At 34.1% G+C, this 13,305-nt stretch overlaps 1 protein-coding gene across 5 annotated transcripts in view; it reads left to right on the top strand.

The window, feature by feature from the left end:
* Positions 1-13,305, top strand: part of CD55 (CD55 molecule (Cromer blood group)) — a 37,506-nt gene that overhangs the window by 9,041 nt on the left and 15,160 nt on the right. For 3 of the 5 annotated variants that reach the window (XR_003115538.1, XM_025355122.1, XM_025355208.1), the window contains exons 6-9: positions 523-711; positions 5,848-5,961; positions 6,574-6,654; positions 8,669-8,689. Coding sequence is in view for 4 of the 5 variants with exons in the window: in XM_025355122.1 (XP_025210907.1) it covers positions 523-711; positions 5,848-5,961; positions 6,574-6,654; positions 8,669-8,689 (405 nt within the window). In the remaining variant the exon portion in view is untranslated. Of the gene's footprint in view, positions 1-522; positions 712-5,847; positions 5,962-6,573; positions 6,655-8,668; positions 8,690-9,642; positions 10,019-13,305 lie in introns of those variants that run through there. The other 2 variants (XM_025355107.1, XM_025355066.1) reach the window with 2 other exon arrangements.

Genomic DNA, 13,305 nt, shown 5'->3' with positions numbered 1-13,305 from the left:
AACGATCTGTACTTAGTTCTTAAACATGCTGCTTGAATTTTCAACTCCTTGCATTTGCTATTGTTTCCTTCTTAGAGTGAAGAGTAATGCTCTCTCCTCTGTTCTCTCTCAAAAGCATGGTACATATTAGGTTTAAACTGAAGTTCTATTTCCCTGCCCAAGTCTTCTCTGACTATACTGCTTTCATCCCTAAACTCCTGCAGCATTCACTTTTCCTAGCACCATTTTGATATGCCCAAATCTTATTATAATTTTTCCTTTACATACATGTTCTGAATCTTATTATTTTTATGAATTAGTTTCAAGGTTAGCATTGGTCTTCTACACCATTTGCATTCAAAGCTCTAGTATACTACCAATTACTTAATAGGCATTTATAAGCATCTCTTGTTGATAATGCTGAATTTAGAAAAATGATATTTTGATTTCTTTAAAATATAATCTTTAACATGTTTTGGTCTTATTTGTAAAAATATTTTACTAGTTTTATTTATTTAAAAGATGTTGGAATTGTTTTTTAAGAAATTTATTGTCCAGCACCACCACAAATTGACAATGGAATAATTCAAGGGGAACGTGAACATTATGGATATAGACAGTCTATAACGTATTTATGTAATAGAGGATTCACCATGATTGGAGAGCACTCTATTTATTGTACTGTGAATGACGATGAAGGAGAGTGGAGTGGCCCACCACCTGCATGTAGAGGTAATCACTTTGGATAGTTACATTTTTGCTTTATTCTTACCCTTAAGTCTATATGTGAGTTGCAGACATTCTATGAACCCCCTAAGAAAAAAATGTAAAATGTTTACGTAAACATATTTGTATTTTTCTGTGGGACACAATATTTCTAAAGCTGCTCAGAAGGGTCTATGGCTTGTATACACACACACACATACACACACACACATTATGATGTGTATATATAAAATAGGCCTCATATTTTTGGTGAATTTGCTTAAATTTGCTGTTTTATACCATGTTGCTTTCAGTAAGTTAATACAGGTACTTTGTTTATACAAAGAGGATATAAAGTGGTTTATTGGCGGGAGAATCTTAGATTGAAGTCTCTAGATAGTGACCATGCATGTTGCAACAACTGAGAAACTCTTGCCATCTGTTGACTTCCCTGAATTAACATTCAATTCTTTTCTGCCTCCAGAATTTCTGTTATTATCCATTCTCCTTCATCCTTCTAGACTTTTTTCTTTCAATGTCTTTTTATACCCAGAAGGTACTCTCAGAATCCTTAGAACTGCTCTTTAAATATATTTTAAAAGAAATATTTAGAAGATCAGTGAAGCTGAACTAAACATTGCCTAGTATCAATAGATGGCATTTGTTTAAGTAGTGGTGAATACCACCATGACTCAAGCATTTGAGTATTTACTTTTATAATTAAAATTGACATTTTATTAGTGTGAATTTTAAAAATTCCTTATTAAAAATATTTTTATTATAAGTATTATACGTAGACATAATGACATAATATTAAAGCCATGGAGATGAGTACAAAAGGGGAAGTGAAAGCCTCTTCTCTATCACTAGTCCTACTCTGAGAGGTAACCATTTTTACAAATTCTTTTGTTTTATTTTAGAATATAAATAAACATACAAATATTTTTTATTTATTATACCAATGGTGTGGGTATTCATTTATCTCACCAGTCCCCTATTGATGGCAATTTAGGTTTCTTGTTCTAGTTTGTTTTTTTTAATGAACTATTATTACAAATGATGCTATAATGAATATTCTTGTACATCTGTCACTGCACATGTATGCAAGTACATTTGTACAATAAATTCCATGCAGTATAATTATTTGTAACAAAGGTATGTGAATTACATTTTTCATACCCATTACTAACGTTGCTTTTTAAAAGACTGTACCAATTTAATCTCCCACTAATATTACATCATTGTAGTGTTTGCACCTTTAATGATAATGATTGTTAGGGAGATTTGACAATGTAAATGGTAAAAAATTTTATTATTTGAATTCATTTAGTTATGAAGTTTAGTGTGTGCTTTTTTAATTTGGCCATTTGATCCAGTTCATATTAATTTTTCCAAGTTTTATTAAATAATCAGTTATTTAGAGCTTAAAAACCATATGGAAGTACCCAAGTAGGTCATGGCAGGCTAATACTTCCATTAAAACAACTATAAAATCTGAATAGATTACCAAAAATTTATATTTTTTAAGGCATAAGGTATAGCTGTGGAAATAACAAGGTCTGAATGAACTAAAATTCCTGGGGCGGGTGGTGAAGGCAACCCATTCTGCCATAAGCCATTTTTCCCTAGGGACATTTGCTGATTCTGAACCTGGACTAAGGATTCACCTTGACCCAGACAAAAGACCACTTCAAGGAAAGAGAAATCAGCAAAGCTTTAATGGTTATGGAGCGATAGGGTAATACACTGGAAATTGAGGCCCTCAAATGCAGAACCAGTTTTTCCTAAAGGCCATTTGCTAATTTTGGGGCTGCATGTGAGGCTGGGAAGCTTGACCCAGAGCTTCTAAAGTACAAAATGAAATCTTTCAGAACCTGATGGTATTTGGATGGCATATACCCACCAGAGGAACAGGCTTTTATCTAGCATACCACAGGTCTCCCCTTAGCACATCTGTGCTCATTTTGAAACTGTGTAGGGAAGAACATTAGATGGCTGGGAGAACTCTGAAAGACAGACCTAGATCTCCTGCCATCTTCCAAAGGTGAAACAACAAAAATCTGCCAGGCTTTGAATCAGAAGCCCAGAAGGGCCCCTCCCAAGGAACAGAGGCAAGAGCAGAAGTAGATGGAGTCTTACCGAAACTGAAACCCAGCTCAATTCCTAATAGGTTGAAGATATGATTACCTCAATGCAGTCTGCTTATCAGAAAGGCATATCGTATCATCCGGATGTTTTATATACAATGTTTGGCATACAACAAAAGACTGTTAGATATGGAAGGAAGCAAGAAAATATGACCAAATCAAGAGAAAACAAAACCAAATAAAGAATATCCAGATAATTGAGTTAGCAAATGAAGACCTTAAAATAACTGATGAACAAGTTTCAGATGATAAAAGAGAACTTCAACTGGAATCTGTAAAAATGGAGTAAAATGAATATTCTACAACTGGAAAATATCTGAAATTAAGAACACAATAAATAGGTTTAGCTATTCAGATAGAGTAGGAAACAGTATTAGGAACTGAAATACCAGTTAAAAATACCCAAACTGATGCACAAAGAGAAAAAGCAAAAACAAACAAAAACTTCAAAGAACCAGCAGTAAAACTGATCACTGCTCAGCAAAAAAATGATGCAGGCCAAAGGACAATAAGAAGAAATCTTTAAAATTACTTTAAAAACTTTAAAACTTCTTTAAAAAACAGTAAGAAAATTACTGTTCACCTAGAATTCTATACCCAACTAATACAACATTCAAAACCGAATGCAAAATAGAGATGTATTCAGACAAAAACCAAGAAAACTTTGCACTAGCAGACCAAACATGCACAGAATGAGAAACTAAAGGAAATTCTTCAAGTAGAATGAAAATAATCCCAGGTAAAACATGAAAATACAAGAGGAAATGAACACTAACAAGGATAATAAATGAATACTGAGTTTATAAACAGTGAATGTAATGTCCTGTGGGGTCTGAATTATACATAGAATACAAATGCACAATAACAATGCAAAAGGCAGAAAGAGGTAAATTCATGTGAAGGTTGCACAGTTCTAGCAGTACTGAAAAGGTGGTAAAAGTGATAGTTTGCATGACTGACTTATAGTCTGATATTGTGATCTCTAGGGTTGCTACAAATGAATGACAGAAGAATACATAAATCACAAGCTAATAAAAGAATAATAATGGATATTTAATCCAAAAGAGAACAAGAGAGAGAGAAGCAGAAAGGAACACAGAATAGATGGGAGAAATAGAAAACTAATACGGTCGTTGATATAGACCCAAGTATGTCAATAATTACATTAAGTGCAATTTGACCAAGATTGTCAGACTTAAAAAAGATTTTTAAAAAACCTAGTTCTTTACTATTTACAAGAGACACAGTTTAATCAAAAGAACACAGAATAGTTAGAAGGATGGAAAAATATACCATGCAAACATTAACCCTTCAAAATAAACTGACACAGTTATATTAATATCAATGTATATTTTAAGATGAAACAGTTCATAATGATAAGGAGGCCAACTCAACAGTAATATATCACAATCTGGAATCTATATGTACTTGATAAAATAGCTTCAATATCTATGTAGCAAAAATGGACAGAAAAAATAGACAAATACACACTCATAGTTGGAAAATTCCACATCTATCTCAATAGCTAATAGGACAAACAACCAAAAATCAGTGAGACTAAAGAGCTGAGCAACAATTAAACATATATACATATGAGATATTAAACATATATATATATGAGATACATAGGACCGATGACAAGTATTTTTTTCCAACTGCACGTGGGATATTTACCAAAATTGACCCTATGCTGGGCTCTAAACTACAATACATTGCAAAAGATTGAAGTTATTCAGAGCATACCTTCTAGCCACAGTGGAATTAAACTAGATGTCAGTAACAAAAAGATAATAACTAAAAAATTAACTTCTAGGAAATTTAAACTCTAAGGTAGTATATACATTCTCTGGATCAAAACAGAACTAACTTGATAGAACAAAGAATAATTTAGAATAATTTTTATATAGGAGGGTCTTAGAATGAAAAGTTCATAAAAAAAAACTTTACTTATCTTAATAATGATTATCATTGAGTGCCTACTAAATGCTGTGTTACTTGCTAGGCGTTTTACTCAATTTATCCCTTATAGCAGCCTGTGAGATAGGTTAGGAGGCAGAAAAAAAGACCGATACCGTCTGAGTTCCTAGGGCATCCCATCTGTGATGGGGCTGGCAACAGTCATCCTGGATGATGTAATCTCTTGCTTCGGGGACAGACACTGTGAAATAGCTTACTCAATTATTTCTCTTAATCCTTACTCAATAATAATTACTCAATCTGTTCTGCTTTTATCCTCATTTTACAGATGAGGAAACTATAGCTTAGAAGGGTTAGGGACTTGCTAGAGGTCACTAGTACGTGGTGAAATCAGGCTTCGGCACTACCCAATGCTACCTCAACAGGAACTTTGTATAAGTGACCCAGTGGCAGATGGGCTCTGAAGACCCAAAAAGTTGCTCTGCTGTTAGATTTATGCCTCTCAGAATATGTTCTTACGAAAGTTTCACGTGACTTGTTATCTAGTCTGAAATCTAAAGAGGAACTAGTATATGGAAAGTTGGTAACCAGCACAAGAGAATTAAAAGGAGCTATTTTTACTCAGACTTAAGTATCACTTTAAACAAGAAGTGAAACAAAACAAGTTCTCAAGCTCATTAAGGTTAAGTGATAGAAAAGACTGTGATTGTCTCTGTTGGCTTAGTTGTTCTAGAACAACATCCTGTTTTTCTTTAGTATTAGCACAGAAGATAATTTGGGAGAGAAAATAGAGATGTGCCACAGAATAAGATCACTAGTGACTCTAACTTTGATTTATTTCACAAAAAGCAGCTTAAGCACCTCAGTATACTTTGGTATATGTCTTCTTTAGTCACCTGTAGGTATGATTTATATCAAAGCAAGAGTGACTTAGAACTTCAGCTGCTTGAGAAATACACAATAAGACTTGGTTTCCTGAAAGTCATACCTAGTTGTTTGTGGGAGAGAGAGAGGATAGCCACAGAGCAAGCAATGACTAAGAATCTTAACATGGCCAGCAATATTCAGTTAACTTGTTTCTTAACCTTTCCTTTCACAGCAAACTCTCTAGTTTCCAAGGCCCCACCAACAGTTCAGAAACCTACCACAGTAAATGTTCGAACTACAGAAGTCTCACCAACTTCTCAGAAAACCACCACACCAAATGCTCAAGGTACAGAAACTCCATCAATTCTTCAAAAACACACCACAGAAAATGTTTCAGCTACAAGAACCCCACCAACTCCTCAGAAACCCACCACAGTAAATGTCCCAGCTACAATAGTCACACCAACACCTCAGAAACTCACCACAATAAATGTTCCAGCTACAGGAGTTTCATCAATACCTCAAAAATATACCACAGTAAATGTTGCAGCTGCAGGAGTCTCATCAACACCTCAAAGTCATACCACAGTAAATGTTTCAGCTACAGGAGTCCCATCAACACCTCAAAAAAACACCACTGTAAATGTTTCAGGTATAGAAGTTTCACCAACTCCTCAGAAACCCACCACAGTAAATGTTTCAGCCACCAAAGCCCCAGCAGCAGCTCAGACATCTTTCATATCAAAAACCCTATCTACAAAGACCCCTCCTGCAGCTCAGAATCCCACAATGACAAATTCTTCTGCTACACAGGCCACACTAACAGCCCAAAGATTCACCACAGTAAAAGTTGCATTTACGCAGAGTCTTCTAGCAACACAAAAGTCCACCAATGTACATTCCCCAGTGACTAACGGTCTCAAGAGTACACAAAGATTCCCTTCTGATCATATTACAGCAACACGGAGTACACCTGCTTCCAGGACAACGAAGCATTTTCATAAAACAACCCCAGATAAAGAAAGTGGAACCAGTTCAGGTCAGTTGACACTGTTCAGGTTTACTGAGTATGGATCTAATGTGCTATGGTGGAAATAGGAACTTGACCAAGATTGCAGGATTAAATGGTCTCTAATTTATTGTAGCCAGGGTTTTTTCATACTAATACTTTTTACTTTATTTGGAAGCAGACTTGGATTATACTAGGGCAAATCTTTAAAAAAAGAAACATTTACAATAATAGAGAAAAAGACTGTGGCCCCATAAAAAAAAATGCTAAATTAAAATTGGTAAAAAAAGAAATTCTGTTTTCTGTAGTAGTTTTAGGGAGTCAACGAATTCTTCAAGACCCCTTCAAAGAACCAAATATATACTGTCTTTAAGGTTGAGTCCTGGGTCTGGTTCATTGATAGAGACCCATCCCTCAAAGCTTGCTAAGGAATCTTTCCGGATTCCCTAGAGTTGCAGATTTGGTAAAGCATCTCAATAGTGTCGTCTAAGTAATTGAAAATACAGAGATCCTTTCAAATAATTCGTATTACTACAAGCTCTATAAATGATAGGTTCTCAGTAGCACCAAGTAATTGTGTTTTATCTGTATAGTTTTACCCATTATGACCCTATTTTCAAAATGATTTTATGTATTTCATAATTGTTACCTTGAAGCCTATTTTGCCAGCACCTGGATATTTTTAAGAATTTAAACATTATGGATGTTATTGTTAAAGTTCCTTAATACATTTCGCCAGCCCATTTTTCTCCCTCTAAGGCAATTACTGCCCTGAAACTGATGTGCTGACTTCCTGTCTGTTTTCATTCTTATATTTCATGTATGTTTCCATAAGTAGTACATAATAATGTTTCATATTTTAAAAATAATTTACAGAAACTGTATATGTTTCATTGCCTTTTAGCACTCAGCATTGGTTTTGTGGCTTACATTGATTAATTTAGATTTACTTCACTAATTTTAATTCTTTATGAGGTTTTTTACTTCTTTACAATTTTATGATATCTCTTTGTCTAAAATTTCTAGGTTGAATACGTCCAGTTTTTAATAGGGCAAGGCAAAGAGAAATAAGCATCACTTATAAATTTGTTATAGAACTAACTTTATTGACATATTTTCTTCTGTAAAAAGTATAAGATAATTTAACTAATTTAAACTGAACCTAATGAGTCAATAATAATATCAATATTTGGGATCAAATTTTACTCTTAGGTACAATTAATTTACTCTTTCAGGACCCAATATAAAATGCCCTATTTAACTCTTTTTAATTGAAAAAAAAAAATGGTAGCCACCACTTACTGAGTATATACTGTAGGGATATGTTCCATTCACCTTCTATTTGATGCCACTCGTCTGTACCACAACCTTGCAAAGTATCTTTAGATTGATTTTATCGATGAGGAATTAGAGGCTTATAGATTAATTCATACAGTTCATATACAGTGCACAGTTGAATCCTGCACTTTTTCTGCTAAGTAATATTGCTTGTTCTAAATGACACTCTGAGTCAATGTGTTCACCTCACTTAGGAGAGCAGCTTATTTATTGTTTTATTTTTGCTTATCTGAAAGTAAATTTATTTCTGCAATGTCTCATCCGTAATCATTGAAAAATATAAACAATAAGGTGATGTGGTAGTTTTGAGTTTTGATATAGTCTGTTGAAAGGGACTTAGTCTTCTTATAGTTTCTTGATAGTATGATTGGATCAGCAATTATTTGCTGTTTACGTTTTCAAACATGTTTCTAGCCCTCAAGTCTTATAATCCAATTTAAATGGTGTTTGTTTTGGTGGTCAATAATTCTTTATCATAATTTGTATTTATAGTGTTGATTCTGTTGAACAGATATAAACAGTAATGTTTACATTCTACTTGATTAAGTTAATAATGTGTAATTGTTTTTATAAATTTTTAATTATGGAAATTTGAGTTACTTTTGAGTTTTGTAGTGTAGTTTATTGATAGTATATGAAATTGCTAGCAAATCAATGACTTTAACAAATTTTTGTTTTTAATCCTTTTTTTTCCCTTCGTCTGTAGGTACTACCCATCTTCTATCTGGTAAGTTTGGCTCTCAGGCAGTTAAAAGAAATTGTTTTCACTGTGGGATATACAATCCGTATTCCTGGGAGATAATATTGTCTTCTTGTTTTTTAAAAAAATTATCCTACAATTTATTTTAAAACTTTTTAGTATGGAAAACTTTAAACATCACTCAAATAGGGAAAATAGTACATCCTCATATACTCTCTTGGATTCAGCAATTTTCCACTCATGGATACCCACGTTCCCCACACCCCCTAGATTATTTGGAAAATAATACCAGACATCGTATCATTTCCTTCATAAACATTTCACTAAGTAACCTTTATAAAAACATAACCACATAGCATACTAAAAAATCCAGTAATTCCTTAATATCAGCAAATATTTAGTCAGTATCCAAACTTCCCTGATTATCTTACAATTTTTTAATTGAAACATAGTGTTTTATATATTTATGAGGTAAATGTGATATTTTGTTACATGCATGGACTGTGTGATTCTCAATTTGGTATTTGGGGTATTCATCACTTTGAGTATTATTTTTGTGTGTTGGAAACATTTTAAGTCCTTTCTTCTAGTGACTATTAAAAATATATCACACATTACTGCTAACTATGCTTACGCTACTCTGCTATTGAATATTAGAACATAAACCTTCTATCTAATTGTATGTTTATACCCATTGGCCAAAGTCTCTTCATCCTCCCTCCTACTCACACACTTTTCCCAGCCTCTGGTATCTAACATTCTATTCTCTGCCTCCATGAGAACTTTTTTAGGTCTCACATGTGAGTAAGACCATGTGATATTTGTCTTTTTTGCTTGGCTCATTTCATTTAATATAATGGCCTCTAGTTCCATTCATGTTGCTGCAAATGACATGATTTTATTCTTTTTATGGCTGAATGTATTTCATTCTATATATGCTAGATTTGTTTTTATTTATTTATTTATTTATTTTGAGACAGGGTCTCATCCTGTCACCCAGGCTGGTATGCGGTGGTGTATTCATAGCTCACTGCAGTCTCGAACTCCTGGGCTCAAGCGATCCTTCCACTTCAGCCTCCCAAGTAGCTGGTACTACAGGTGTGTGCCACGACACCTGGCTAAGTTTTTTAAATTTATTTTTTGTAGAGACAGGATTTCCCCATGTTGCCCAGGCTGGTTTCGAGCTCCTGGCCGTAAGCGATTCTTCCGGCCTCCCAAAACATTGCGATTATAAGTGTGAGCCACTGCACCTGGCCCCACGTTTTCTTTATCCATTTGTACATTGATGGACACTTAAGATGATTCCATATCTTTGCTGTTGTGAATAGTGCTTCAATAAATATGTGAATGCACATATCTTTTTGATACGTTGGTTTATTTTTCTTTGGATAAATACCCAGTAGTATAATTGCTAGATCATAAGATAGTTCTATTTTTTGTGTTTTCAGGAACCTCCATATTGTATTCCACAGTGGCTGTACAAATTTACATTCTCACCAACAGTATATAAGATTTCCTTTTCTTCACATCCTCACCAGCATCTGTTATTTTTTGTCTAAAAATGGTCATTCTAACTGAGGGTAAGAACTGACATCTCATTGTGGTCTTGATTTGCATTTCCATGATGATTACTGATGAGCAGTTTTTCATATACCTGCTGGCCATTTGTATGTTGTCTTTTGAGAAATGTCTGTTCATGTCTTTTGCCTACTTTTTAGTGTGATTATTTGTTTTTTGCTAGTAAGTTGAGTTCCTTGTATATTCTGGATATTAGTACCTTTACAGATGAATAGTTTATAGATATTTTCTTCCATTCAACAAGTTGTCTCTTCACTCTGTTGATTGTTTCCTTTGCTGTACACAGGCTTTTTAGTTTAATATAGTCCTGTTTATCTATTTTTGTTTTTATTGTCTATGCTTTTGAGGTCTTAGCCATTAAACCTTTGCCTAATGTCCTTTAGAGTCTTCCTGATGTTTTTTTCTAGTAATTTTATAGTTGTGGATCTTATGTTTAAGTTTTTAATACATTTTGATTTGATTTTTGAACATGGTAAAGAGCAGAGGTCCAGTTTCATTCTTCTGCATTTGGATATCCAATTTTCCCAGCACTATTTATTGAAGAAGGTATCCTTTTCCCAACGTATGTTCTTGGCACCTTTGTAAAAAATCAGTTAGCTATAAATATGTGGATTTATTTCTGGGTTCTCTGTTCTGTTCCATTATTCTGTGTGCCTGTTTTTATACCAATACCATGCTGTTTTTGTTACTATAACCTTATATTTTGAAGTCAGCTGCCAGCTTTGTTTTTGCTTGGGTTTTGTTAGCTCTTTGGACTCTTTTTTGGTTCCACAATCATTTTAGGACTTTTTTTTTTTTTTTCTATTTCTGTGAAAAATGGCATTGGTATCTTGATAGGGTTGTATTAAATCTTTAGATTGCTTTGGGTGGTATAGTCATTTTAACATTTCCTCTAGGTTTTCCAGTTTGTCAATGTATACTTGTTTATAATAGTCTCTGATATTTTGTATTTCTGTGGTATCAGTTGTAATGTCTCTTTTTTCATTTCTGATTTTATTTGGGGCTTCTTTTTTTTCTTGGTTAGTCCAGCAAGTAGTTTATCAGTGTTGTTTATCTTCTCAAAAAAACAGGTTTTCACTGTATTGTTTTTTAGTCTCTATTTTGTTTAGCTCTGGTCTGATTTTTCTTATTTCTTTCCTTCTGCTAATTTTGAGGTTGGTTTGTTCTTCCTTCTCTAGTTCCTTAAGATGCATTGTTAGATTGTTTATTTGAAATCTTTCTACTTTTTTGATGTAATCATTTGTTGCTGTAAACTTCCCTGTTAGCACTGCTTTTGCTGTGTCTGATAGGTTTTGCTACACTGTTTCCATTACTATTTTTTCAAGAAATTTTTTTAAATTTCATCCTTACTTTCTCCCTTGACCTAATGGTCATTCAGAAGCCTGTTGTTTAATTTCCGTTTATTTGTACGGTTTCCAAAGTTCCTGTTGTCATTTTCTAGTTTAATTCCATTATGGTTTGAGAAGATACTTGATACAATTTTGACTTTTTCAAATTTATTGAGACTTGTTTGGTATCCTAACATATGTTCTATTCTGGAGATTGTTTCATGTGCCATTGAGAAAATTCTGTGGCTATTGGGTGAACTCTTCTGTTAGTGTCTGTTAGGTCCATTTGGTCTAATGTGCAATTTAAATCCAATGTTTCTTTGTTAATTATTTGTCCAGATAAGCTAATGCTGACAGTGGGATGTTGAAGTTCTTCACAATTATTTTATTGGAGTCTATCCCTTTAGATTGGTCGATATTTGCTTTATATGTTTGGGTGCTCCAGGATTGGGTGCATACATGTTTAGAACTGTTATATCCTCTTGTTGAATTGATCTCTTTGTCAATTATGTAATGACCTTCTTTGTCTGTTTTTACTGTTTTTTTTCCTAAAGTCTGTTTTATCTGATACAAGTACAACTACTCCTGTTTGTTTTTGGTTTGTGTTAGCATGGAGTATCTTTTTCCATCTCTTTACTTTTAGTCACAATGTGTTTTCACAGATGAGATGAATTTCTTGAAAGAAACATGTAGTTGGGTTGTGTTTTGCATCCATTCAACCAGTATACATCTTTTAAGAGGAAAATTTAATCTGTTTACATTCAGGGTTATTGATATGTGAGGGATTATTCCCATCATCTTATTAATTGATTTGTGGTTGTTTTGTTCCTTTTGTTCTCTCTTATTATTGTGATATAGAGTTTTTGTTTCATAACATTTTAGTCTTTTCTTTGTGTTTTTGCTCTATCAGTGGTTTTTAAAATTTCTGTGTGTCTTCATGATTGTAGATATCATTCTTTCTCTTCTGGGTATAGCACCCCCTTAAGCATTTCTTTTAAGCCATCTCATGGTGATGGATTCCATCAGCTTGCTTTTGTCTGGGAAAGACATTGTTGCTCCTTTATTTATGAAGGATAACTTTCCTAATCCTTGGCTGGTAGTCTTTTTCTTTCAGCTCTTTGAGTATATCATCCCGTTCTCTCCTGGCCTGTAAGGTTTCTGCTGAGAAATCCATTGTTAGTCTGATGGGGTTCCTTTATAGGTGACTAGATGCTTTTCCCTTGCTGTTTTTAGAACTCTTTGTCTTTGACTTTTGACAGTTTGACTATAATTTGCCATGGAGAAAACCTTTTTTTTTTTTTTCTTTTTTTTTTTCTTTTGAGACAGAGTCTCATTCTGTCACTCAGCCTGGAGTACAGTGGCGCAATCTCAGCTCACTGCAACCTCTGCCTCCCAAGTTCAAGCGATTCTCCCACCTCAGCCTCCCGAGTAGTAGCTGGGATTAGAGGTGTGTGTTACCATGCCTGGCTAATTTTTGTATTTTTAATAGAAACAGGGTTTCACCATGTTAGCCAGTCTGGTCTCGAATCCTGACCTCAGGTGATCCGCCTGCCTCAGCCTCCAAAGTGCTGGGATTACAGGCATGAGCCACCGTGCTGGGCCAGAGAAGACCTTTTTAAATTGTATCTACTTGGTAATCTCTGAGCCTCCTGTGTCAGGATGTCTAAATTTCTTGTTAGACTTGAGAAATTTTCCTCTGTCGTTTTAGTGATAGATTTTCTAATCCTTTCATTTTCT

The sequence above is a fragment of the Theropithecus gelada genome, chromosome 1, assembly GCF_003255815.1.
Source record: "Theropithecus gelada isolate Dixy chromosome 1, Tgel_1.0, whole genome shotgun sequence".
Classification (NCBI taxonomy): Eukaryota; Metazoa; Chordata; class Mammalia; order Primates; family Cercopithecidae; genus Theropithecus; species Theropithecus gelada.
The sequence above is the reverse complement of the archived record's forward strand: the minus strand, read 5'-3'. Positions and strand labels throughout refer to the sequence as shown.